General features: G+C 41.4%; 1 protein-coding gene across 6 annotated transcripts; it reads right to left on the bottom strand.

Annotated features, from left to right (window-relative positions):
* Positions 1 to 5971: 5971 nt before the first annotated feature.
* Positions 5972 to 27298, bottom strand: NUP50 (nucleoporin 50). 6 transcript variants are annotated; one of them, XM_061582404.1, is made up of 10 exons: positions 27123 to 27298; positions 26224 to 26307; positions 23575 to 23610; positions 23343 to 23423; positions 18858 to 18941; positions 17127 to 17316; positions 14679 to 15329; positions 11256 to 11334; positions 10521 to 10639; positions 5972 to 9817 (listed from the first exon to the last, which is right to left on the bottom strand). In XM_061582404.1, the coding sequence occupies exons 4-10, from the start codon at positions 23409 to 23411 to the stop codon at positions 9615 to 9617; spliced, it is 1395 nt and encodes a 464-aa protein (XP_061438388.1). In that variant the 5' UTR covers positions 23412 to 23423; positions 23575 to 23610; positions 26224 to 26307; positions 27123 to 27298; the 3' UTR covers positions 5972 to 9614. The 6 variants fall into 6 exon arrangements, with proteins under 6 accessions (XP_061438388.1, XP_061438387.1, XP_061438386.1 ...); XM_061582403.1 differs by lacking the exon at positions 23575 to 23610 and having other exon boundaries at positions 23343 to 23420; positions 27123 to 27297; XM_061582402.1 differs by lacking the exon at positions 23575 to 23610 and having other exon boundaries at positions 27123 to 27296.
* Positions 27299 to 27877: the final 579 nt, after the last annotated feature.

Raw genomic sequence — 27877 nt, 5'->3', positions numbered from 1 at the left:
TTAACTACATGAAATATGAAACAGCTAAAAATCCATTAACCAGGTTAAAAAACCCCAAAGCCCTGCCCAACTTTAGAATTTTGTGTAAGAACCCCAGAACTGTGGTCACTCTGTTAAAGACTTGTACTCTTTCATGCAGGTTATCTGTGTGTATATAGGTCAGGGGTTGCTGGTGGAAACTGACTCTGCCTCCATTTATCAGGCTACAGTATTTAGGTGATTTTATATTTATTACATTCCTCCTTAGGAGCTCAAGCTGATGTACACAGTCTCCTTTCCCCACCGTGTCCTCACAAGAACCCTGAGAGGTAGGGTCACACTGCGCTTTACGGCTGAGTAATTTGAATCTGGTCTTCCAGGTGCTAGTTGAACACCACACTAGCTTTTTGATGGGAATACTATATACAGCAAGGCCGTGCTAGCATATGGTGGAACATTGGGAACTAGCTTCTCAGGGTCTTTGTACACAGATTCCCCTCTGGCTTCCTCCCCCCACCCCAGCTTTTTGTCTGAGACTAATTGTTGTTGCTGTTGTTAAACAACTCAAAGCCCAAACCCCATGGTGGTGGTACTAGTGGAAATCACCTGGAGATCTACCTTCTGCCCACCCAAGAGTGGGGTCATCCCTCCACTGTCCTGCATTTCTTTGTGTAACAGGGTTGGGCTCTGTGGTCAGGTTACAGCATATAAAATGCAGCGTCAGCTCTATTTTCACATTCTCAATATAAGCAAACAGACTAATTACAGCGCATATAATAGATTAAGATGAAAGTATTTTAGCAGGCAGCATGACCAAAGATTTATCAACAGTTTAGGCAGGTAGGCAAAGACCAAACCACCTGCACAGCTTCCTATTGGAATCACTTTTGCTCTGCAGTCTTATAAATGGAGTTTTACGGGGGAAGTGTAGTTGTAAAACAGGTGGGAAAACCGGCTTGTCCATTGTTGTTGAACTCCGTGGCCAGTAGTCAGGGATGATGGAAGCTACAGTCCAGAAACACCTGGGGGGTCAAAGGTTCCCCACTCCTGCTGCAAATATTGGCACAAAACATGGTTGTAAGCCCATCCTGTGGCTCCTGCTAAGTTTTGCCTAGTTTCTATCAAAATTAGCACTATTAAGGCCCTGTGTGATTCAAAGCTTGGCATTTTAGCCTTTACTTACACCCTTACCAGCAGACAGTGGTCTGCTTTTCTGTTAGATCAATTTTTATGGTCAATACCTTAAATGAATGGTTCATTTGCCACAGGGCCTTATTCATGCCTGTATGTTCTATACTTGCTATGTTTAGGAATATCAAGTGATGACTTGCATTTCTGATTGCAGATCTTCTACCACAACTAGTTTTACTATGCCCTCCTATAAGTAAAACTGCAGTGCTCTTTATTAACATTCACTCTTTAGAGCAACAGGGTCCATTTAAGCACTCTAGCTACACCTGTTGCTTAGCACCGTACTTGGTTTCCATATCTATTTATTTATTTATTTCTAGGAAAGAGAACCTTCAGCAGTTGGTAGGCAGGAAGAAAAAAACCAGGTAATAATGAAAGGTGCCAGAAACTTGTAACCCTGTTACTAGCAAAATGTTAAAGAGTTAGGAACAGAGTGTGTGCATGGGAGGGACTTATCCGTTCTAAGTCTCACTGAAATCCTTTAAAACGGCGATCTGTCAGTGAGGGCTAGGTTACCTTGTGTTAGAGATGGAAGATGGATGCTACCCTCAATTGAAAGTTTCCCCATACCTGTAGTGCTGTGGTTTTTGCCATTTACTGATACTGGAAAAGGGGTACACTGCACAGCACCATTTGGTGATGACAGCAACTTAGAACTAAGCCTACTCTGCTTTGTAGTCTACTTGTGGGATCTGTTTATTGATTTAAAATATGTGAATTCTCATCTTTTCCTGTATGGAAATCAACCTAATTGTATTTCTGGAGACACTCTTCTGTGGCCTCTTAATAGCAGGTAATTTAATTCATATAGGACAGCTTCACTGGTGTACTTCACTAAGTAGTCACAGTGAGATCTCAGTTATCCCTAAAGATTAATAAATAAGCATTCTTGATGGCTATCACATGGGATGGAAACAGTAGCCTTGATAAAGGTTATTTTTGGAAAGCTGCCATTGACAATGAACCAAGTTTTGTGCATGTCTCTGAACTCTACCTCATTTCAACTTCCTTTAGAAGCCCCGTCCCATGAGGGCTGGCCATCCAGCTTCAGGAAGGACAGGTTTCACTTTAACCACAAACATCACCTATCAGTGGATCCATTTTCTTATGTATGGATAGACGGCATTCATTTATGTGAAGATAAAAAGTACACAACGATTCCATGGAAATCAGGCAAATGTTCTTCCTTGGTCCAAGAGCCAAGGAAGAATTCCAGAATGCTAGGAATTTTTTTTTTTTTACACAGCGATATGTTCAAACTGCTAGTCAATATGGAAACACATTTTAATACATTGAACAGGATTAAGCTGAACATTTGCCAATTTTGTGCCTTTTCAAAAAAAGATTTCCAAGAAGATATTTGCTCCAAGAAGAGTTAATAATTAAAAACAAAAAATAACACCATTCAGGTACCGACAGTGAAAACCAGTGCAGACACAATAACCCATACAGCGGGCCAGTTCCAAAAACAATTTCTTAACATTCTTGGCAGTGCCAATCTAGACAGACATCTTAAGAGGTTTCTTAAAAATGTAGTCTGTTGCAATTGGTTCTTGCTTTCTCTTTCCCTATGCAGTTCTAAACATACACATACTAGAGAGAGAACACCATTGTACATAGTGGGAATTACTCCTGAGTAACTTGCATTAGATTGCACTATCAAATTACATTTCTAGAAGGAGTATACGCAACTGACATACTGCCCCACAGAGGCATGACGCCCAGCAACTCAGGACAAGGATGGGTCCACGACCCTCTAAAATTTTGTTGGATTCCCACTTGTCTGCCCCAGTCAGCATTGCCAATGATCAGAGATGGTGGAGTCCAACATCCGGAGGGCTGCTGTAGGAGTTTGCTGCCCAATGTGCGACTTTGAGTCCATAAGGTGCTACAACCACATGAGAACCAAATGTTAGCTTCTTTTATCAATGGAATGCAATCTAGAACTTTGCCACCAATGTCATAGGAACCATTTCCCCCATAGTACTGCCCACACTATTAAGACATTAGTAGCCCATAGTCAAAGCTCATTCACCTTTGAATTTACTACACTTAAAGGCAGCAGTATGCGCATCAGTGGATGAAAGTGAACAGCAGAGTGAAGCTGCTTATACTCGAACCCTTTAAATGATTTTTGTGCACTGGAATGTAATTACAGTGAAAGGCCAAGATAAAGAGACTAATATGACTACTGTGGTCCTCATGCTACACATTCATATGTATGTTCAGTATGATATACGTGTTGCATGGTTTCTGCCTCAGTCAGCTTTGTACTACTTTTTTTTACAGCTATGTAGCTGAACCCTCTGAGCAAGGAAAATGCCCCAAGAACACTTTTGTACACGAGGAAAAACAAAATAATCTTACATAAACCTATGATGAACAAACAGTAGATTCTACTGCCAATAAACGATTCTTTAAAATCTTGTGCTGGGTGCATGCTCATTTGAGAGAACTCACTAGTTCTTAATGTTGCCTTTTTAAAAGGTACAATATGAACCATAGATTCTACTGAAAGCAGTCTCTGCTGTTGACTAATCATAGACCAGCCTAGTATGGACATTATACATCTTGATAATGCTGGAACAACAAGCAATCGATTTTATTACTACATCCAAAGGAACAAAATCCCTGGAGCCAAAAAATTGTGTAACTAGCTCAGCATATACAAGAATTTTAGACTTTGCATTTCTTGACCAGACATCACAAGGCAAATATTTCAAAACTTAAGGGAGAGTTTCAAAAGCATGGGGGTTTGCTATTCAAAAGAAACAAGTAACTAGGCTTCTTGAGCTTTTGGGAGTGCCAAAGTCACTTTTTAGGTTCCAACTTCAAATGAGAGGAAAGCTGAAATGCCACACACGGCAAAGATGAACAACTCCCCAAATAGCAACTACTTCAGTTTACCAAGATTAATAATAAGTGAAGTAATATTTATGAGTTTAAAGAAAAGCAGACCAAGAATTTATTTCAAGGCAATTCAGAATCACGTCTGAAGTTATCAGATTATGGTATGAGCTATATGCACTGGATGCAACAACTTAACTTTCCGTTGTGTGCAGTCCCCAAAAGCCAGGGCCGTGGTAGACACACAGAGGTTTGGCCAAAGCCACCATGCACTTTCAGACTGGAGATCTTGGGTAGGAAGCACCTGCATGATATGGTCCCAACTGGTTGTTTCTCACAGACAATTTCTCTCTCTCTCTCTCTCTCTCTCTCTCTCTCTCTCTCTCTCTCTCTCTCTCTGTCAGAGCCATTTAATGTCCTGGATACAACTCCTATCATCCCTGACCACTGGCCATGCTGGTCAGGGATGATGGGAGTTGGAGTCCAAAATATTTTGGGGAAGACTGCCTTTGTTCCTGATAGAGCATATCAACCCTAGACTGCATGGCATTGGCCTTGTTTTTTGTTTCATGCAACATGAAATTCAGATGACAGGGAGCCCCACACAGCTGCTGTCATGTGGACACAACTATTTTAGACAAGGATATTGGAAGGACATTGCTAAAAAAAGTTAAGATTCTGAAACACACATAATGTTACTCAAGTTTAATGGCCCATTTTTTCCTGACCCCTGGAAATCACCAGATGTGAAATGGAGGGCTAGATAAGCTTCAATGGCCATTATCTAAACTTTTTCACATCTTCAGAGCCTTTAAGGGCAGAAACCTTTTTTTAAAGAATGAAAGCAGCGCATTAGACTGTTGAATTGCATTGCATAGTGTGAACCCCCATTGTAGCCATGCAACACCAGAATGTAGCAGATCACCACTGCACACTGTGGCTAGAGACATGGGGGCTTATCATTTCCCATTAGTAACATTAATATCTTGTAAGATGTATTAATTAAATCTATCTACCACTAAAGGGTGGTTTAACAATTCCACCATTTCTATCCCTCTATATTCCAAGCAATGTGTAAACCCCCCCCCCCCATCAAGAAATTACATTTGCCTTGAAAGGGTCTTACAAGCTGAAATACTTTGGTTACCGAAATGTTCACCACATTCCTCAATGTCAAGGCAACAACACACCTGAGCTTTCTGCAGCATTTTCTGCAAAGGAAGATAGCTAGACCTTTTAACCATCTAGGCCATCATTCAAATAGGAAACAAGTGCCCAAGAGGACTCTCCCAAGAACGCACATCCATTGAACTGCAATTTCCCACTGGCTACATCACTGCACCTCCAGAGGAATGCAAGCAGCCCCAGCCACACATAGCAGATCACATTACAGCTCTGCTCACAGCAGCATTAGCCCATTTCTCAAGTTATGTCACCGAGATACTTAACATACAAAGCTGCCTTTGACCAAGTCAGATCATACTCTACATTTAACTATTCAGACTGGTAGCTTCTAAGGCCTCAGACAGAGAGCTCTGCTATCCATTTTTTAAAAAAAATTGGACAGATGCTAGGGACTGAAAGTGGGTCTTTCTGCATGCAAAGCAGATCGTCTACTACCGATTTATGGCCCTTCTCTATTTGATGTTTAATCAGCTGTATTGGCCCTGCCATCTTTACCAACAAGTCAAAATGGACTGCCTTCAAGTCAATTCCAACTTATGGTGACCCTATGAATAGGGTTTTCATGGTAAGCTGTATTCAGAGGGGGTTTACCATTGCCTTCCTGAGGCTGAGAGGTAGTGACTAGCCCATGGTCACCCAGTGAGCTTCATGGCTGTGTGGGGATTCAAACCCTGGTCTCCCAGGTCGTAGTCCAACACCTTAACCACTACAACACACTGGCTCTCAACAAGTCAAGGCAGGTAGAATTGCAAACATATACAAAACAGAGTTAACATCTCCCATTTGTTTATTCACATTTCCATGGATTTTTGTACATTTCCTCAGAAAGCGCCACAGCTAGCAAATGACATGTGACCAATGCTACAAGGCAAGACCAATACTCATTAATCCTTTCAGATAGTGTCCAATGGGGGAGGGGGGAACAAACCAAAAGGTTGACAGTTAAGTGGAAAGAAAGGTTTGTGTTGATTGTTCAGACAGCTGTTCATTAAGCTTTTAATACATTATTTCCATGCACTGTGAAATATATCAAATGTTACATTTATGGTATACAGTTTAGCAACTTCTGCTAAAAATAAGGTGTTAGACAGAACAATCATCAGATGACATGATGTTGCAAAGGGAGTCAGAGCAAGACCCAATAGTTATTGCTCATTGTATGCAGCTACATATTTTCAGTTGACAAACTACTTGTTGCAGATTGAGCACAAGTAGACACATGTTCTGCCCGCCTCCTCTTCTACTTCATTAAAAAAAAACTATAAAGAATTTGGATGACAAACCTTTTGGAGAATTTGAAAAAGAGAGATAGTCCTTGCCCCAAGCAAGTTGAGGTTTGCCCTAGTTTTTACTGTGGTGGTAAACCTGCACCAGGGCTGAACTGCAAACAGAAACTCACATGAATGAATGCTCTTTTCCACAAAACAATTCCTTCCATGTAGAATACTAGATGTCATGGAAATGGCTAGCCTACATCCATTCTACCCAATATGCATTCAGTCATGCAAACCCCCACCTGCAGTCTAAAGTGATATAGGTCAGACACACTAGGTTACCACCTCAATGAGACCAGGCATTGAATCTTGCTATTCTGAGAAGACTGTGCACCTTCAAAAGAGCAATACCTAGTAAATCAGTAGATGAACCTCTTTAGGCTCTGTACTTCTGTCAAAATGCAAAAGTGATTTTGTAAGTTCAGTTGGAAATCTTGCAAACAGGCAACAGAACAGCAGTCACTTAATCCTACAGAATCCTACAGCAATACTGTCAGACTACAAACACTGTCTCTACAAGGTGACGTGATTAGACTGCAAAATTAAGACAATGCCCCTTCATTATGCAGCACAAATCAACAGACTTGTTTCAATTAAGATTTTTAAATATAATTATTTAAAGCTACATTTTTGTGCAAAAGAAAAATGATTGTCCAGTTTTGTACAGTCTTTTAAACCTGTTTTGAGATTCAGCAAAACCATCACCAAAATGAGATCCAACCTTTCAGCAGGGGTAACATCTGAACCCTATCAAAATGAAGCAGTGCCCTTCTGTCTTAGCAAGTCAGTTTTGATCCCCTTAGCAATTCAAATTGTGATTCCTATAATACTTTACTCAAAGTGATGGGCCAATTACTAAATTAAACTCTTATTTATGATTTAAAATCTACTAGTTTATACATTAAGTTTATATGTCTAAGACAGCCTTACTCAACCAGGCACCCTCCAGAAGTTCTGAACTACAATAAGCTCCATCCATCTTATACTGGCTGGGGCTGTTGGGGGGATGTAGTACAACAATCTGGACGGTACCAGGTTTGGGAAGGCTGATGTAGGTTTTTTTTCAAGGGTACGCATGAAGAAGAGGAGAGCTTGGTAGGCTTTTGATGCACCTTGTTGCAATTCACATAGGCTGGTCAAGGTGCACACAGCACAAAAGATTTTTCCAAAAGTGCAGAAAATCCCAATGAGTTTCTGGAATGCCTTCCTCAGAAGCAATGTAAAACAATCCTATCTTACGCTTGCTCCTAAAAAAAAGTAGCTGACCACTTTCTTGCTACTGCAACCACTTTCAAGCAACACCAGCTCTTGCAAACATTTAATGAGTGTTAAAACTACTAATTCATTCTGCTTTTAAGTTCAAAAAGCAACACGTGCATGCTGGATTTCTTACAGAAACAGCATCACATAAGACACAGCAAAATATACAAGAAAAAATTGCATGTCAATGAATTGCTACATGGTTTCTTATTCTATTTGGTAATTGGAAAATTGTTATACATAGTTGCGCTTTAGGAATCAGACTAGTGCGTAATACACAATATACCTGTAATATTAACAGTCTCTCAATGTAAAAAACATGTTAGAGAAGTGTGTGGGAACTGGCTATCTGCTTTCTAGAAAAAGAGCAGGCTATTTGTCCCCACAGGGTCCAGACACTTGGAGAAAACAGAACTCACTGAGAATTTTTAAGACACTATTTCTCAAAGACAAGAGCATATAGCGTTCCTGAAGCTCTTGGCCATTCAACCTGAGCCTCTAATAGTAAACTGGAATCAATATGCATGTTCTTATTTATAATACTAACATGCAAGTTAGCATTTCCTGAATGATGAAGGGCACAACTCTGTGAAATTTTCATTAGCACAAACTCCACTAATATAAATGGGAACTTATTTATTTCATCAGGACTTGTGTAGGATAACTTCTTACTGGATTGTACCCTAAGATATTTCAATGTCTGGTGGTAGGCTCTTGAAATAATCTTACACTGACTTTTTAGGAGGTTCAGCACTTACACCTGATGCAAAAAGGCACCAATTCAAATTGAAAATGGGTTCTTCTACAGCATCCCAGCTCCTTTCCAGTTTAAGATATTAATATACATTAAAGATTCAGTGTTTCAGAACTTGTGGCAATCAGTATTTTTGGACTGATTTTAGAAGATCCTACTACATTAGTAAGACACCTATTTAAATAGCATAGTATTCAACGTCTGACTGATGATCCCATTGAAAGGACACATGCACACACAAATAATACGGGCACAATTCACAGCTCTCTTGCACAAGCCCCCTTAATGAGGTCTGTACAGAATTTTCAAGCCTGAAAACAGGACTGTGGAAGAGAGCCTATTTAATTATCTGAACACAAGATGCTCAAGGTGTAACAGGATTGGGTTGGAAAAAATATAATCGCGCTACCTTCCTCATCAACTGTTTCTCAAGGGAATGAAGAAATAACAGTGTCAACTTTGGGATCTAAACCTCTCTCTCAGGAGACACAGCCGTATAACTGGCGTACAAGCACCATAAAGGGGCAGTTATTTTCAGAAGAACTCTGCAGATAACTTGCAAACAATTTTCCTGATAAACCCCACCCTCAAATGCGATCTTAAAATTCAGTGTACTCCAGCAGTGGTATTACTCAAAAACAAAATTATACAGTTTGGTTTGAAACACTTGTTCCTCCAACATACTCTGAGCAGCCGTTTCACCTTGAAGAGAGGGATTTATTTCAGTATGATCTTGGATGTAAGGTCAAATTTCTCAAATCTTTCTTCCTGCCACACAATATTCTCCCTACACCATTTCTGGTGTAGTACTTTACACCATTCAAGTGTACATCATTTTTGTTCTGTATAATAAAAATGTTTAATTTTTTGATATCCACGTTTTATTCAAATGTGGTTCATGAATTAGATATTTCAAATTAGAAGGGAGGAAAAATTGACTCTTGTGTTAAGTTAAAGCTTTTATTGGCCATCTTAGTTTCTTTCCCTCATCAAAACTCTTCAGAGTTCCTAAACAGTCCTTAGAATGTTAGAGAAGTGATTTTAAAAGTTACTATAAAGTCAACGGGGGAAATGAGCAGCAGCAGTTTTGCAAGTTTTCCCTGTAAATTTTAATGGGCCAGATTTTAAATCTCCTTCTTCTCCAGTAGGACTCTGTGCAATTCATCTGCATCTTCACTTGTTTTCACTCTTATCAACATAGGAACAGGGACTGTAGCATTCTTTTCATCAATGGGTGGATTTGGAACACAGACAATAAGCACATTGTTTTTCCCTGTTCTTGTGCATGGCATCTTAGGGGGCACCAAAATGTTCAGCAAGATGTTGCCTGCAACAGAATGGGGTTTGGGAAAACAGCAACATGAATACAAAATTTAAACATTTATAAGTATCATGGAGGATATCAAGATACCTTCTCAGAGTTAGATTACTGATCTACCTAGCCAACGACAGTCTATTCTACCTTGCAGTGATTCTGCAAGGTCTCAGGCACAGGGCATTCCCAGCCGTGCTACAAGATATTCTTTTATCTAGAGAGAGCTTGTGCTCTGCTACTGACTTAACCCCTCCCATATTATTCCCTCACTCATTCTATCATCACATAAGCTACCATTCTAAAGAGGGTAAGTCTCCAGTGAAAAGCATTACGTTCAGACTGTTTCCATTTAGCAATTTAAAAAAGAGATACGAATTCTTGAGATCCAGTGGCCAAGTACTACATGATGGAAAAACCAGATTGGCAAGAATGCCCATCAATGCTGGTTTGCATCAAGATTCCAAACATACATCATCTGAGAAGGGCATCCTACTTGGGACACAAATCACGACGACTAAAGAAAGACATGCATGTTGTTTACTTGTGCATAAAATTCTGGGGTGCTGTGAGAGTGGTTATACAACTGAAGGGGTGAAAGCAAAGAAGTATCATCATAAATATCTTCATTATGTGCAGGGATCCAGAAGTCTTCAACTTTGCAGTGACTTGGAAGTTTTCTGAAAACTTTACTAGTTCAAATAAAAAGTTAACATACCTAAATTTGTATCTGCCCGCACTAATAGTTGAATCTTCTGATTTCCTGCAGATTTTAAGTGTAGCGTTCCTACTCCTTTTTCTTTAAATTCACTATCTTTCTTGTAGAAAACTTTGCATCTGAAAAAATAAATATAGGATGCACGTAGAAAGGCTGAAGATATATTTCACACAACATGCATGTAAATGATAAGTTAATAAAAGCCTCCAAATAGCACACAAACAAACTAAACATTGAAACTTTTGTCGGTACTATCCAGACTAATACTCAGTGGTCCTTCCCAAAAAGAAAGTCATTTGACCATGATCAAATTATCTGTTAGAATGCTTTAAAAGCATACTGAAAGTAATGGCCAAGGGGACTTCAGATTTGTTTTGAGAAACAGCAGCCCCCAAGCTGAACAGAAAACTGCCTTTGACCTTTAAAGTCAGCCGTTGATAGAAAAAAAGATCACAGGCCATTAGGTTTGACTAAGCAGTTCTATGTTTCACTCCATTCAAAAATAAGGATCACGTACAATTTGTATCCTCTGGAATTGTCAGTCAAGATAGGAAACTTAGTAGTATGAAGAGGTACACAGTAGCTAAGGCAAGAGCTTTTATTGACTCTGTACTTGTATATACCACAAATTGTGGAAGAATTTTCACTTGCATATACAAGCGAAGAAAAAAACAAAACCCAACTCTTTAAAGTAAGAGCAAAATCACAGTAATATAATCGTATCAAAGAGCTCACTTCTTTGAGTAGAAGGCATCATCTTCCTTTATTTCATTAACTATTACTTTTGGTGGCTCCTCGTCCTCTTCTTCACCCCCTGTAGGAAGAATGCAAACCAGGGCTATGCATGTAGCAAGAAGCTTTACTCTCTCTTTTAATATACATTTCAGATACAAGAAAGATACTACAGTATATACATAACTTCCAACGTATAAAAAATGGGGATATTCAATGTCAGATATAGTGACCAGGTTCACATATGGTAAGCCAAATTATGTGTGAAACGTTTTGTAGGATTACTGCAGCGCTGAAACTTTGTTGAGATCTTGGTAGAAGTAGCTTTACATGCAAGTTTTATGTTTGGCTAAATGGACACATCTTGTGGCTGATTCAATAGTCATCAAATTGTCTTACTGCTAACCAAGACATCCCTGGTACACAAGGAGGAAAATCACGGCTGCTTTATTTATTTATGTTTGATTGATTTATATCTTGCCCTTTCTCCCGGCAGCAGCTCAGGATGGCATCTTCCCTTGCTACTGCCATGCTCCCAGGAGCTAAACCATGGTTTCGCTTAGTATTATGCATGAACCTGGGCTCTTACCCCAAACAATTGTGAGCTAAAACTAAGCTTTGTTCTTGGCTCACCACTTGTGGCTTGTTTGGGGAAAAACAAACCATGAGCCTGGTTTCAGAACCAACACCAAGCCAAGCCTTGGCTTAGTTCCTGGTAGTGTGGCAGCAGCAAGAGGGGGGGAGAAGCAAAGCAGCATGATTTTCTCCCTGTGCACCAGCACACTTGTACATTCACGGTATGCCACAGTTCGGCTTCTTATGATGTGTGAGAGAGGCTAATGTTTAAACAGTAGGTGGATTGTCAGTCTGACAATATTTGGTAGGAATATCGAATATGTTTTTCAATACTTTTCAAACAAGGCACTAGAGAGAAAGTAGTAAAGTTCTAGATGTTAGAATAAATTTTCATCTGCACTGATTAACACTAACGCATTTCCCACCCTAGTTCTACTGCAACTCCTACAATTTACAAGCCTTAAACATTTGTTTAAAATGGCTTATAAGCTTTCTACAACACAATTTTTACTTAATAAAGTCTCAGTACTTTTGATTACATTTATCTACTAGAAAATAACTGTAAAAACCTATCTTTTCTGTTTGCCATAATGTAAAGAACACAACAGATTTTTTAAAGACAGATATAAAGTGCCTTGCAAAAGTAATCAGACCCCTGACCAATGCTCTCATATTATTAAATTATAAATGGTACATCATAATTTTGTTCTGTATGATATTTTATTTTGAAACACTGAAACGTAAAATCAATTATTGTAAGGTGACATTGGTTTTATGATGGGAAATGTTTGTAAGAAACAAAAAACTGAAACATGTTGCTTGCTTAAGTATTCAACCCCTGCTGTAGAAGCTTCCAGTTTACACAGATGAAAGAAACTGCCCTATCGAGGACACAATTATGTTACCATTGGCCTCCACCTGTGAACTATTAAAGTTGCTGTCACATTGTCAGGATAAAACCCCCACTGTTGAAGGATCATTGGTCAGGCCGTGGATCTGAAGGAAAATGAAGGCCAAAGAGCATTCTACAGAAGTGTGAGATAATGTAATACAAATGCATAAATTAGGGAAAGGGTACAAAATAATATTCAAGTGTTTGGATATCCCAGTGAGCACAGGTGGATCAATAATCAGGAAGTGGAAGCTGCATCTCACCACCCAGGCACTGCCAAGAAAAGGCCATCCCTCAAAACTCAGCACTGAAACAAGAAGGAGACTTGTGAGAGAAGCCACAGAGAAGCCAACAATCACTTTGAAGGAGCTACAGAGTTCAGTGGCTGGGAGTGGAGTCATGGTGCACTAGTCAACAATATCAAGAGCTCTGCATAACACTGGCCATACAACTCCCTTGTTACAACAGCTCCACTGGCTGCCAGTCTGTTTCCAGTCACAACTCAAAGTGCTGGTTTTGACCTATAAAGCCCTATACGGCCCAGGTCCAGGCTAGTTGTCAGACTGTATCTCCCTGTATGAGCCTGCCCGGGCCCTGAGATCCTCAGGAGAGGCCCTTCTCTCAGTCCCAACACCCTCGCAAGCGCGATTGGTGGGGACGCGAGATAGGGCCTTTTCGGTGGCTGCTCCAAGGTTCTGGAACTCCCTTCCTAGGGAGGCACAAATAGCCCCCTTCTTGCCATCCTTCCGTCGGCAAGTAAAGACTTTTTTTTATTCCGACAGGCTTTTGAGATAGGTGTTTAGGATTGGGCTTTACAAGGCTTGTTTTATTGTTTTATATTATTATTTGTATTATTTTAAATTGTTTTTTAGTATTTTAAGTGCCTGTTCCATGGTTTTAAGGTTGCGTATAGTTTAATTGTACCTTAATTGTATATTTTTGTATGTTTTTAACTACATGTAGTTTTATTTGTAAGCCGCCCTGAGTTCCAGTCTGGAAAAAGGGCAGGGTAAAAATAAAGTTTCATTCATTCATTCATTCAAGCTGTTATTCAAAAAGTACCATCTGAAAGCACTTCTGGAGTTTGCCAGAAAGCATGAGAGTGCCCCAGCTGTGATGTGGGAAAAGGTTTTGTGGTCCGATGAGACCAAGCTAGAGCTTTTGGACTAAAGGTCAAAGTGCTATGCCTCAAGACACACCACCCCTACAGTGAAGCATGGTGGTGGCAGCATCATACTGTGGGGATGCTTCTCATCAGCAGGGACTGGGCATCTTGTTAAAAATTGAAGAATGGATGGAGCAAAATACAGGGAAATATTGCAAGATAACCTGCTTCAGCCCACTAAAAAACTGAAGCTTGGGAGGAAATTCACTTTTCAGTAGGACAATGTTCCCAAGCACAAGACCAAAGCAACATTGGAGTGGCTCAAGAACAAAAAGGTGCATGTCCTACAGTGGTCCAGTGCTGAGCATTGGTCAGGGGTCTGATTATTTTGCAAGGCACTGTGGACTCCACAATAGCTCTGGTCTCACACTGAGAAAAGGGGTATAATCATGTGATAGGGCAGAGGGGTGCCCTTGTCCCTCCCCCCCCCCGGATCTGTGGACAATAGCAAGATTGTTTAAATGCAAGAGAAACCACAGCAAGGCTTTTAATGATTTCACCTATAAAAAAACTTATGGAAGTTTCGAAGAAGAAAGCAGGGCAGCTTGCTGGTGAAGAGCCAAACTCTGTTCAAAGCCAGTCAGTGCTAAAACAGGAGTGCCTAAGTTTTAGCTAGCCCAGGTAGCCAGTTGTTCTTTGTAGTCATCATTGACACTCCACCCCCGAGTCCTCTGGCATGAGAAGACGATTCTGGCAATACAATCCAGCATAATATCAACAGGAACCTCACCAGATTTCGATGGAAATGTGGATTGAACCCCATTTCTCAACTTCTAAAACAATAAATGTTTACCTTTATCTTCATGGCCTCCACTTTCTGCCTGAGTATCTAACGCTTTGCTGGAAAATGAAGGAACAACCTTGCCCTGGTTTGGATCTTTTCCAAATAAACTTGCACTTCCAGGAGAGAATGAGAAACTAGGCAATGCACCAGAATTCAGACCAGAGCTGTCAACACTCTTGCTAAATGTAAATGAGACAGTTGACATAGACCCTAGTTTTGGTTCTGTTTTCTTTTCCAATTCTGGTTTCTTTCCTGATGTATCCTCAGATTTGTTGCTATTAAAGAAGAACGCTGAACTTTGCTGAAAATTGGGACTTCCAAATGCAGAGGCTGGTTGAGTTCCAGCTGCCTTATTACTGTCACTTTCAGAGCTGCTGTCACTACTGATTCCATGTTGTTCTATCTCAGCTAAATATTTCTCATAGTCTCGGAAGATCGGCGTCAGGTCACAGAGTGGATTGGCATTTACATGTTTTACTATCCAGTCACGCACTGAACAATTTAGAGCAGCTAACTGTTTATGATAAACATCAGGGCTGCATGCTTTGTTCTGAATGAATCCGGAGGACAATGGCTGCTGGCTCTCACCATTTGCTTCCACACTTACGGGCTTTTTCTCAATCACAGTATTATTCACTGCACCACTGGATACCACAGAACCTATCAGAAAGAAGAACATTCTATGAACTTAATCAAGAGCAGCACAGGTACAGACACATCCCCAACACTACAAAATTCCAATTCTTGCTCAAATTGCTTGTAGGCAGTGGAAAAAAACCTGGAACATAAAATTGAAATTATTGTGGAATGTTGTAGCCTTCTCTTACCCCAATTACTTATTTAAAAAGCCAATGAGATATTCGCTATATAATAACTTAACCATACTGACAATGACTGCATACATAAATCTGAACCTGATACTGGAATGCAGTACCTTCGCTCTATTCACTCACTGATATTTGGGGCCAGGTATTGACCTCCACAGTCACCACTGCTGAGGGAACCAGACTGGACAAAAATAGATTATAATAGCAAATACCTTTTAAAAATATATTTCTAAACCATAATAGCTCTCAACATTTCAGTACTGGCATTTCACAATCCTGCTGCCTAAGATCATTTAACTGGAAGTACTGGAGATTGATCCTGAATTACAAGGCATGTGCTTTGCCATGAGCTATGTATTTTATTTAATTTATATACCGCTTAACATGCAAAATCTCAAAGCTGTCTAGCTATGTAGTTTTCCCCTCAATGTAAGAATAGCCAAAGGCCCATCTAGTCCAGCACTCTGTTCTCACTGTGGCCAACCAGATGCCCATGGGAAGTACGCAAGCAGGATCTGAGTGCAACAGAATTCTCCCCACTTGTGATTCCCAGCAACTGGTATTCAAAGGTATACTGCTTACAACAGAACTTATTCTTATTTTCTATGAATCTGTCCAATTCTCTTTTAAAGCCATCCAAGTTGGTGACCATCATACACCTGTATCATGGCCCCTCTTATTTGCTTTCCCCCTAAACTAGAAAACCTCAAATACTGTACCTTTTCATCACAGAAGAGTTGCTCCATCCCCTTGATTGTTTTGATTGCACTTTTCTGAACTTTTTCCAGTTCTGCAATATCCTTTTTGAGGCGAGGTGACAGAACTGCACACAGTATGCCAAGTGTGGTTGCACCATAGATTTGTATAATGGAGTTATATTGGCAATTTTATTTCAAATCCTTTCCAAATGATCTCTAACATGGAATTCACCTTTTTCACAATTTCCACAGACTTGGTTGACATCTTCAATGATCTACTCACAGTGACTCTAAGGTCTCGTTCCTGGTCAGGCACAGCCAGTTCAGTCCCATGAGTGTATATAGGAAATTTGTATTTTTTGCCCCAATGTACATCACTTTACATTTCCTTACGTTGAATTTCATTGGCCATTTTACTGATTATTCCCTTTTGGAGCTCTTCAGTCGTTTTATGTTTTAACCACTCTGAACAATTTGGTATCACCAGCAAACTTGGCTACTTCCCTGCTCACCCCTAACCCTAAATCATTTATGAACAAGATAAAAAGCAGAGGTCCCAAAATTGATCCTTGGGGGACTCTCACTTTCTATATACCTCCACTGGGAGAAATGTCCATTTATTCCAACTCTCGGCTTCCTGATTCTTAACTAGTTACTGATCCACAAAAGGACCTTTCCTCTTATTTGCGACTGCTAAGATTACTCAGAAATCTTTGGTGAGGTACTTTGTCCAAAGCTTTTTTACAGTCTAAGTACACAATGTCAACTGGATTGCCACTATTTACATGCTTGTTGATGTGAGAGCTTCCTGTGACTCATACTTAAACAAGCATTTTGTCTCCCCTTTTCATAATTAAAGACATTTTTACAAGTATCAACTGAAGAGATTTGAAAACCATTTCTACCAAGTACAAATTTACTAGTGAACTTACTAAATGTAGTCTGTGTTTTAGCAGCTGTCTTTAAGTTGGCGAACGATGAACTATTTGAACTGCTACTGCTGCCATTGGATAGTCCTCCTAAAGACTTAGTTCCAGTGCCATTGCCGAAGCCAGAAAATCCACCTCCTCCAGAAGATAAAACGAAACCTTTAAAACCTTTAAAAGCTCCTCCGCTCTCAGACTGAAAGAGAATGTAAATAAGGCATCTCACTTTACAGCTCAGCGCATTCACAGAGTCCCATCTGCATGATTATGTTAATGTACATTCACACAAAATCTTTACCTCCCTTATCCAAGACATATCTTCTAGAGGACATATTATAAGCGGGCTCTCTTAGGACTAGTTTTCACACACATGTTCAGCAAGTGACTAAATGTATGTATGAATAAGACATCACTGGAAAAGTACTACATACTGAATGTTCCAATCACCCAACATCAACTTCAACTTTTCAGTTAAGATACTCCAGACATTTGATGCAGAGTCATTAACTCTTGGGTACGGAAGAAATATATATGTGAACCAGCCCACAGCATGTTGATCCATCAAGACATTAAGTTTCACAGAACACTATCTCAAGGTAAATGCCATCTTACAACTAAAACAAGGCTATGTGGACAAAAGCTGATGGCTCAGAATGCAGATTACTTATTCCTGAGCCAGATGAATGGTTTCCTCACCTCTCCATAGAGACCCATCAATAGTAACACACATAGTAACAAAGCAAAGTTTGGCTTGGTGTGTTGTCTGAACCTGAGTTCGAGTTTAAGCTCTCTCCTTGCTAACAATGAGCTGTAACCAAGGTTTTTCTTTGCTACAGCTTGTGGTTAGTGAGAAGGGAGCTCAACTACAAGTCCAGTTTTAGATGACACTCTAATCCAACATTAGTTTAGCTCAGTGTGGCAGTAAAAAGACCAGGGAGGAGCAAACCGGCTGCAAGCTCCTCTCCAGGAGCCCGTCAATTTGTGAGGTTCCCGTAAGTCAGTTTGGCTTACTGTAACATGAGAATGCTGCCATATGTAATGCACTCAATCAATAACATCACTTTTAAAGGACAAACAGGATGATTACAATATCTGTAACTGTATCAATAAGTGGCTTGTTACTTCTGGTTTTTCAATAAAATAGAATAAATTTGTGAAGATCTGCTTAGAAGACTATGACTCTGAGGTAAGTAAAAGCCGCAGACCGGCAAGTAGTTTAGCATTATTATTTTGTTATTGTTTTAAAAGGAAACCCAATTTTCAAAAAGATTGTGTTGTGTTTGAGCAGTGGAACAAAGCAGGGATGGAGAGATCAACAAACATTTACCAGGGATGCAAAATCCAAGCAAGCACTTAAAAAAATGGGGCATGGCAACCAGGTTGCTGCAGAAGACAAGGAGGAGGTCTGTCACCCTATCTGGCTCCTAGAAAAAAGATGATGAAAGAAATATGAAAAGTATCCCGTTGCTCTTGCCTTCCCCAAACTGTTTTAACATTCTGCTCTCCTTTGGGGCCATTTCAACACTGTGAATTTCCTAGGTGCAAGTCACTTCAAACAGGAAATGTTATCTTGGGTCAAACTACCTTGGCTATTTCAATTATATAGCTGGTTGAACTTCTCCATCCTTATTTATAGCATCTGTTATGTAAGCATTGAGTACCTGTGTATTTTTAGGCAATACAAGTAGTCTGACCAAGAATTAGAGTGCTTATTACAAAATTAGTACACTTATGTACCTCAAACCCCACATTTCTACGTTTTGCCTTCTTAATTGCTCTGTTCTTCAAAACCTCTTCGCTGGCCACTAAGAAAGTTCCCACCTGCAAAAAATGTTAGATTCTTAGAACAAGCAAGGTAAAAGTTTTCTTTTCTTTTTTTTAAGTATTTTGGACAAAACTCAAGTCTTATTATAGCCCTTCACTCCCCACCTAACATCCACCCTGGGAAAACTGTTCCTGAAGGCTCTAGGAATCCAGAACAGGATTCAACATAGTACAAAGGGGCTTTCCACTTGCACACAATCACGTTTCTGGATTCCATTTCATTACAAAGCTCTAATTTCAAAATACAATATGCATTCACTATTAAGGTTCAACATTCTATAGTAAGTAAACAGACAGTGCACATTCAATTTTAATAATTTTACAATAACTACTTCCGAACTGTTTGGGGATATAAGCTTCATCACTTCACTGTTTCAAAAATATTTAGAGTATGCATACACGGCTTTGTCAAGAAACATTTCTAAAGCAGTGCCGACCAACACGTAAAATATTTTTTGTAACAGAAATATTTATGTCAATCTACTTAACAGGTTTCTGTTTGAATATAACATTCAAACCACATTGTGTTTTTTTAATCTTTTTTTCATTTCAACTACTCTGGGCTATTGGGAAATTTTTGAGAAATAATATACCAAGTAAAAGTAGCATGAAACACTTCTTTGCAGTTTACAAAGCAAGTCAAAACATGCATCAAAAACTTTTTCTAGAAAACCCACACCACTGCCTAAGATAACTCACAGACAAAACAGAATGCATTCATGAAGTTATTATGTTACTAATATAACATATGATATAATCCATACCTAGTGAGTCCAAGGCAAAAACCTGCATTGGTTTCAATGGCACTAGATTACACCTATGGTCTCCGGGATGAAATTGAAAGTTTTCCAATCCAATAAAACTAGCAGCTGATCAGCAGGACTAGAAATGATTCTAGTTATTGACATTTTAAATAATTTCAAAAAGTATATTCAAATTGCAAAGTTCTGAAAAGGTTAAATGATGCTTAATCTATACAGCAAACTATTTTGGCTGATCAAATACTTAATTATAGCCATGAGAGAAGCCATTACTGAAAAGCCTAGAACCAGAAAGACCATTTATAATAATAATAATAAAATAAAATTTTATTTTTAGGCCGCCTATCTGGCTGAATAAACAGCCACTCTAGGCGGCATACATAATTAAATTTAAAATACACATATAAATACAATCATAACATATTCAATTTACCCACATCTGTACACTATAGAATTAAAATTAACTAGTGATTCTGTATGCCCGCTGAAACAGCCATGTTTTTAGTCCTTGGCGGAAGCCTACCAAGGAAGGGACATGGCGTAGGTCATATGGCAGAGAGTTCCAGAGGGTGGGGGCCACAACCGAGAATGCCCTCTCTCTGGTCCGCACCAGTCTAGCTGTTCTAAGTGGTGGGACCGAGAGAAGGTCTTGAGAGGCTGATCTCGTCAGGCGGCATACTTGGTGATGCTGGAGGCGCTCCTTTAGATACACTGGACCGAAACCGTGCAGGGCTTTAAAGGTTAACACCAACACCATGAATTGGGCTCGGTAAACAACTGGTAGCCAGTGCAGATCTTCAAGCACTGGGGTGATGTGATCCCGCCGACGGCTATTCTTAATCAACCGTGCCGCCGCATTCTGTACCAGTTGTAATTTCCGGACCGTCTTCAAGGGTAGCCCAGCGTAGAGCGCATTACAGTAGTCTAAGCGAGAGGAGACCAGGGTATGCACCACCCGCAGGAGCAGATGAACCGGAAGATAGGGTCGCAGCCTCTGTATCAGATGTAATTGATACCAAGCTGCCCGGCTCACTGCTGATACCTGAGCCTCCATGGACAGCTGGGAGTCAAGAATGACCCCGAGGCTGCGAACCTGGTCCTTCAGGGGCAAACTAACCCCATTCAGCACCAGGTCAATATCTCCTAATCTTCTCTTGTCTCCCACCAGCAGTACCTCGGTCTTGTCAGGGTTCAGTTTCAGCCTGTTACCTCCCATCCATTCACTTACGGACTCCACGCACTTGGAAATAGTCTCTACAGCCAACTCCGGTGAGGACTTAAATGAGAGATAGAGCTGAGTGTCATCCGCATATTGGTGGCACTGCAGCCCAAATCTCCTGATGATAGCCCCCAGCGGCTTTACATAGATGTTAAATAGCATGGGAGAGAGGATAGAGCCCTGTGGCACACCACAATTAAGAGGCCAAAGGTCTGAAACCTCCTCCCCCAATGCTACTCGTTGGTGCCTATCAGAGAGATAGGATCAGAACCACTTTAGCACAGTGCCCCCAATTCCCATTCTCTCCAGGCGATCCAAAAGGATACCGTGGTCGACGGTATCAAAAGCCGCAGAGAGATCCAGGAGGACGAGGAATGAGTATTCACCCCTATCCAACGCCCTCCTCAAATCATCCACTAGAGCGACCAAGGCTGTTTTAGTTCCATATCCAGTCCTGAAGCCCGATTGGAATGGATCTAAATAATCTGCTTCCTCCAAGTGTGTCTGTAGCTGTTTGGCCACCACGCGTTCGATCACCTTGCCCAAAAATGGTAAATTGGAGACTGGGTGGAAGTTATTCAAATCTTGGGGATCCAGGGAGGGCTTTTTTAAGATGGGCTTTATTACCGCCTCCTTGAGGGCAGATGGCAGTGCCCCCTCTTCCAAGGAGGCATTTACCACCGCCTTGATCCCTCAGTCTCTCTTTACAGCTCACAATGAGCCATGTGGGGCAAGGATCAAACAAACAGGTGGTCGGTCTCACAGTATTATTATTATTATTATTATTATTATTTATTAAATTTATATACCGCCCGACTAGCAATAGCTCTCTGGGCGGTGAACATAAAATAGCTTAAAAATACAATGAATAACAAAATAATACTAAAATACAATCAACAATCCAATACAATAAACATTTTTAAAATTAAATCAGTGTAACTTAAAATGCTTCAGAGAATAGGAAGGTTTTGACCTGGCGCCGGAAGGAGAGCAGAGTCGGCGCCAGGCGTACTTCCTCGGGGAGACTGTTCCATAGTTCGGGGGCCACCACTGAGAAGGCCCTAGATCTTGTCATCACCCTCCGGGCCTCCCTGTGAGTTGGAACCCGGAGGAGGGCCTTCGTAGCAGAACGTAGTGCACGGGCCGGTTCATATCGGAAGAGGCGTTCCGCAAGGTATTGTGGTCCCGCACCGTATAGTAGAGAGCACCTTGTCCATTTCCTCTGAGGGAAGAGGCTGAAACCGATCCCACCGGACCGGATCGCAACTGATCGTCTCTGGCCTGCTTCCTGTATCCACGCCGTACAGAATCGAACTCTTCAGATGATCGATTTTATCAGCAAAATGTTTCGCAAATGCGTCACAGGAGGCTTTAGAGTGCTCCAAGGGTTCCTGCGCAACTGGACCGACCAGGCTTCGGACCACCTGGAACAACATTCTGCAGATGCAATAGAGGCAGCAAAGAAACCCCTCTTTGCTGCCTTTGTTGCCACTTGGTAGGCCGCTATTGCTGCTCTAACCCGTGTCCGATCGTCTTCTGAGCGAGATTTCCGCCACCGGTGTTCTAGTCGTCTCACCTCCTGCCTCAAACCCCACAACTGTGGTGTATACCATGGCGCGGTTTGAGCTCTATTCAGCGGGAGAGGACGTTTCGGGGCCACCCGGTCCATTGCCCCGGAGATCTCCCTGTTCCACTCTGTCACCAGGGTTTCGACCGGGCGGTCTTCAGTCAGCTGCAAATCTCCCAGCGCACTCAGGAATCCTACTGGTTCCATCAGGCATCTGGGGTGGACCATCCTAATAGGTCCCTGTCCCCTGCGGAGGGTGTGCGGCAATAGGAGGTCCATTTTCACCAAATAGTGATCTGACCATGACACGGGGTCTGAAGAAATAATCCCCATTTTCAGAGCACTACCTCCCCCTCCCGAGACAAATACAAGGTCGAGAGCATGACCAGCTACATGGGTGGGCCCAAAATTACTAAGGTGCAGTTCCCAGGAAGTCATGGTTTCCATGAAATCCCGAGGGGCTTCAATGAGAGCCGCCTCGGCATGCAGGTTGAAATCCCCCAAAACCAGAAAAGATACCAAAAAAGGATACCAAACAGTCTTGATTTTCACTACAGAAAACTAAATCTTGACACTACAACTTCTACGCACAGGCAACACAGATGCTGCATATAAAAACTAAAGATACCAGCTATAGGAATGTAATTAATTGTTGCCCATGGATCTATGTGAGTTACAAGGGAGAACCAGCTGTGACCTGGTGTAACCTGTTAAGGCTTTTATATTTAGCCACCCATACATTACCAACATAGTAAAAAAATACAATAATTTATATTTCTGAGATCTTTCTATTGATTTTGTTTGCAACTACTTCAATTTTATTGCTAATAAAAACATCTAGCTTTCTTTACCTCCTCCGTTTCTTCTTCTTGATCCCAGTTCCTGTCAGTCAGCTCCTTCTCCGCCACTCTCTTAGCCATTTTACAGCACTACTGGGTTAAACAAACAAAACTGTAATTAGCTATGCTTCAGATCTTTTTCAAGCAACATACAAAAAGCAGTCTGTATTTACCAGATATTAGACAATAATCCAGTGACTTGTAATTGACAACGAAAGAATTTTTAAAAGCTAAGTTGTATTACCTGCTTTATTATGTCATGCCTTAGGGTCACAGTAAACTAGGTGGCAAAAGAGAGTAATCAGGCAAAAAAGAGTAATCAGATTCCTATAATTGTAAAACATTTAATCCATAAAAAATATATATTTTACGAATATAAAGGTATCATCCAGTTGTCTGTCTGTCTCTTTCTCTGTCAGGCCTACACAGCCACCAACACTTCAATAGAAGAGTCGTACAAGAAATGGCAACTAAATAGTTCATTAAGAGTTTCAGTGTAACTTTAAAATAAATTCAAAGATTCAGCCATTTGGTACTTTTGAAACTAAAGATGGCTGACCAATATGAAAATGAAAACTTCTCAATGTAGGCAAACCACCCACTTTCTGTAGGATTTTGAGGCTGCAGAAGGGATGAAAATAGTCTGGCCAACCTATGGTGCAGGGAGAGATTTGAATATTTTTCATTATTTTTAAAGACTGAATTCTTTATACACACCACATATTTACTTACATCTTCCCCGCTTACCAGATACGAAGGAAATGAAATACCAACTGCTACTAAGATTAAAACCTTCCCACTAAAACAAAGTTTCATAGCATCTTATTGTGGGACAATCTTTGGTGGATTTAAAAGCCCACTTCATCAGCTGCATAAAGATCTCTTACAGACTGCTATTTGAGATTTCATAAACCTTGTTTGTGAAGCCTCAAAAATTGTCCAAGTCTATCAAAGCTTAGGAATTCTATTTTTTTTTACTGGCCCTGCTCCTGGTGCCTCAAGAGCACCCTAACAGTAAGAAGTTGATCAGTTATAAGTTACAGCATATCCTCAGTTGATCAATATGGATATATGGGGGAAAGAATGTCATACAAATGGCTGCAATGGGACTTCCCCTGAATCCCCTTGTGCTCTCCCAATTGCTCTGAAGAGTCCCCCAATCCTCTGCAGAAGATTTTTGGGGAACATGGGGGTCTGAAGGGGGATGGAGAGGAAGCCCCAACTGTGCAAGCAGGAAGTCACAGCTGAGTATCACTATTAACAGTGGCAGGCCACGAAATATTAAATTCAAATATATATAACCATTCACCATTCAAAACAGCAGCAATTGATGGTAACAAAGCTGATTAAGTCTTAAAGAAATAGAATCTAATTTGCTGATTAACCGCTAGTTCAGCAATTTATCAGCAAGTTTGATTCTATTTCTTTAGAGCTTAATCAAGGCCAATATTTTATCTCCCAACACAGCAGCTATACTGGCATAGCAAATCAAGGAAGAATGTGTTATTAACAGTTGTGAATGATCACTGTACCATTTGAGTTCAGCACAGAAGTAGGACAGGCTGCACTTCTTGCATTTCAAGGCACACATGTATCACATCTCTCACTTGCTCTAACTCTCAGTGCCACAATAAATCTTTAAGGTGCCATAGTACTCATTATTTTTGTTGCAACATACTAACATGGCTAATAAGCTATTGACTTTAAAATTGTTGTTTATTACAGATGTTAGCCACTGTGGGAGCTATATACAGAAAGACAGGATATAAATTTAAAAATAAATAACCCACCCACTTACTGGAACTTTCCCCCTCCGTTCCATAGGAGGATGGTTACAAAGGAACCACAGTCATATACCCTGGCTTGATAATTTAGTCTGTACCACCCACTTTTCAAAACATTCAAGCAGCATGAATTCATGTTTACTTATAATAACTCATAATTATAATTCCCTCACTTGCTAAACTATCCCACCACAAACCAGTACTTCCTGATCTATGCCCTAGTCCTTTTGGAATGCCAGTCGATGAAGCTATGTTTGAAAGGAGGCAGGCTGCAGCTCCTCTGTGTAGCTGATGATGTCATAATGCAGCAGCAGCAAAGAGGACAGCATCCTCCAGGTTCTGGGACAGTAGTAAGAGCATATAGAGTTGCATTCACTGACTAAGTCCTATTCAGAGTAGAACCACTGAAATTAATAAACCTAACTTAGTTATGTCTCTTAACTTTAATAGGTCTACTCTGAGTAGGACTAGGGTTGAATACCACCTATAATCTGTTTCCCCAACACCCTTGTAAGATAGGCTGGTACAGAGAGAAAACTGAGAAAAAGCAACTTGCCCGATCCAACACTATAACCATGTCTGAAAAGGGATATGAATTCACGTCTCTAAGATGCAACCAAACATGCTAGCTTTTCCACTACTGTGGTGCACAAGACATAATTTAAACCAGAACTTATTTCCCAAGATCAGGGCTCACATCTGAACAGGTGAAACAGTAATAAAGAAAATAACATCTCTAAACAAGCACAAAGCATATTTTCCCACACTGCTAAGAAAATGTGCCCACTGCACATTCAGGATCAGGAACAAAAGCTCTGAAGTCTGATGGCTGACCGGTCAGCTAGCTTAACATCTAGGACTGTCACCTTTATTACTGGCCTTGCTTCTGTTGCCTCTAATAGCAGCCTAATTTACAGAAATGAAGCAGCTGAAGCATCTACTAGCAACCCTTGCTCTGACAATGTTACTTTTAAAAATCAAATTCCGGTCTTATCTGGAATTTATGAAAAGCAGTTATACTCTACCTACTTTTTAGCATTCTTTAAAAAAACAAGGCCCCACATCAAAATATCACATTCTGGCCTTTGTGACCAACCAAGCACACATACCTTTTAACTCAGGCATCACACATTCATAAGGCAAATTAAGCAGCTCTTATGCAGTACACATACAGATCTTCACATGGGAATGTGCTGTAGGCAGTAAATAAAAACAAACATCAAGACAGGAATACGGAGAGCTGCAAGGATCCACTGTTGTCAGTTTTGAACCGGTTATGCCCGCAGTTTTACCAGGTCTCCAACGCTCAGTTCAGCAGGATAAATTTTATCTGCCACTCAACTCCATTGACTGCTGTTTGTGTGCTTGTGTGTTTAGGTTGCTGGTAAAGGTATAGAAAGCAGTGCCAGACAAAACACATGGCGTCAATTCAAGCCCCGTTTCTTCTCTACGTGCCATAGTAAATAACCCCCGGGAGGCCCGAGTTGCCCCTTCACTTACTGCTCCCTCTTGCCCCCGCGTGCCCGGCTTCTCCTCACCCCCCTCTACATGACAATCGGGTCGAACAGACTCCCGATCTCCGCCACGCACACACACGCCAGCCCTCATGTTTCGTGCTCAGTCCCCGATTTGGATTCTCGCTCTTCTTGAGGCGAGGAAGGAGCGCGGAAACTAAGATGGAGCCGATGACGCTCCCTAGAGCGGCAGTCGGTCTAGGAATCCACACCGGCTCCGTCTTCAAACCGCTTCCTTTCAAACCCCCCAAACCGGAAGAAGCCGAGAGCGCCCGCTCAACGGCAGCAAAGCGGCCGAACTCCCCTCCCCCCATTGTCCCGCCCGCTGCTAGCAAGCACATTGGGCCCAAAGGGAACGGGGCGGGAGGGCCGCTGCCCGGTGCCGGCATTTTCCAGAGCGTGGAGACGGAGCCCTGGAAAAGCCGTCTCTCCCAGCCCCTTCCGCCGCCTGCCAGAGACGTCCCTTCTCCCGCGGATGATTTGCTAAGAGTTACCTGATGGATACAAGCACCTCTTAGTCGCGTCGTTTCCCTCGCGAAGAGGCAGGCAGGCAGACACGGCCGCGCGCGCGCGCTCACAGCGCCGCCACTTCCGCTTCCCGCTCCCTGCCCTCCTGAGGGGAGGCGGAGCTTTTGCCGCTGCCTTCGTTCAGCTGGTCCCGTGCCGCTTCCCTCCCTTCTCCCGCTGCTTCCCTGGCCGAGCGCTTCCCTCACGAATTGTTGCCAGAAAACTGTTGAAGCGGAGGAGCCTGTTCTCTTCCCTCCTTCGTTTAAATTTTAAGTCTTTTAAGAACGACATTCTTTTGGTATTAAAAACATTTTGCTGGGAGTTAAATAAAATAATTTTCAGACAACTATAATTAAAAGCCTTCCGCTTCGTGTTTACTGGGGCGTGTACTCGCAGCTTCTTGGTCAAGCGTGGCGCGGGCTGAAGACTTTTCCGCCCCCAAAAGTCAGCCGGACGTTGGGGGGTGATCGGGAGGGCTCGTCCTAGGGGGCTGAGCCGTCAAGCCGATAAAGAGCACCGCGTGGCGGATAAGCCGGTGAATGTGGAACGGGTTGCGCTACTCTGGAGTGTCCATGACTGAGATTTCCCCGTGTAGCAGAACGCTAAGGGGTTGGGACGGGCCGCATCACCTCACTCTGGAGGTGGGTGAGGGAAATCACTTTTATAATTTGGCCCAATGTTAAACAATAGGTGCAGATAGAAAACCACCGCAACGAGCAAGGGTCTGAGCTAGAACCTTTCT

This window comes from Rhineura floridana, chromosome 8, assembly GCF_030035675.1.
Source record: "Rhineura floridana isolate rRhiFlo1 chromosome 8, rRhiFlo1.hap2, whole genome shotgun sequence".
Classification (NCBI taxonomy): Eukaryota; Metazoa; Chordata; class Lepidosauria; order Squamata; family Rhineuridae; genus Rhineura; species Rhineura floridana.
The sequence above is the reverse complement of the archived record's forward strand: the minus strand, read 5'-3'. Positions and strand labels throughout refer to the sequence as shown.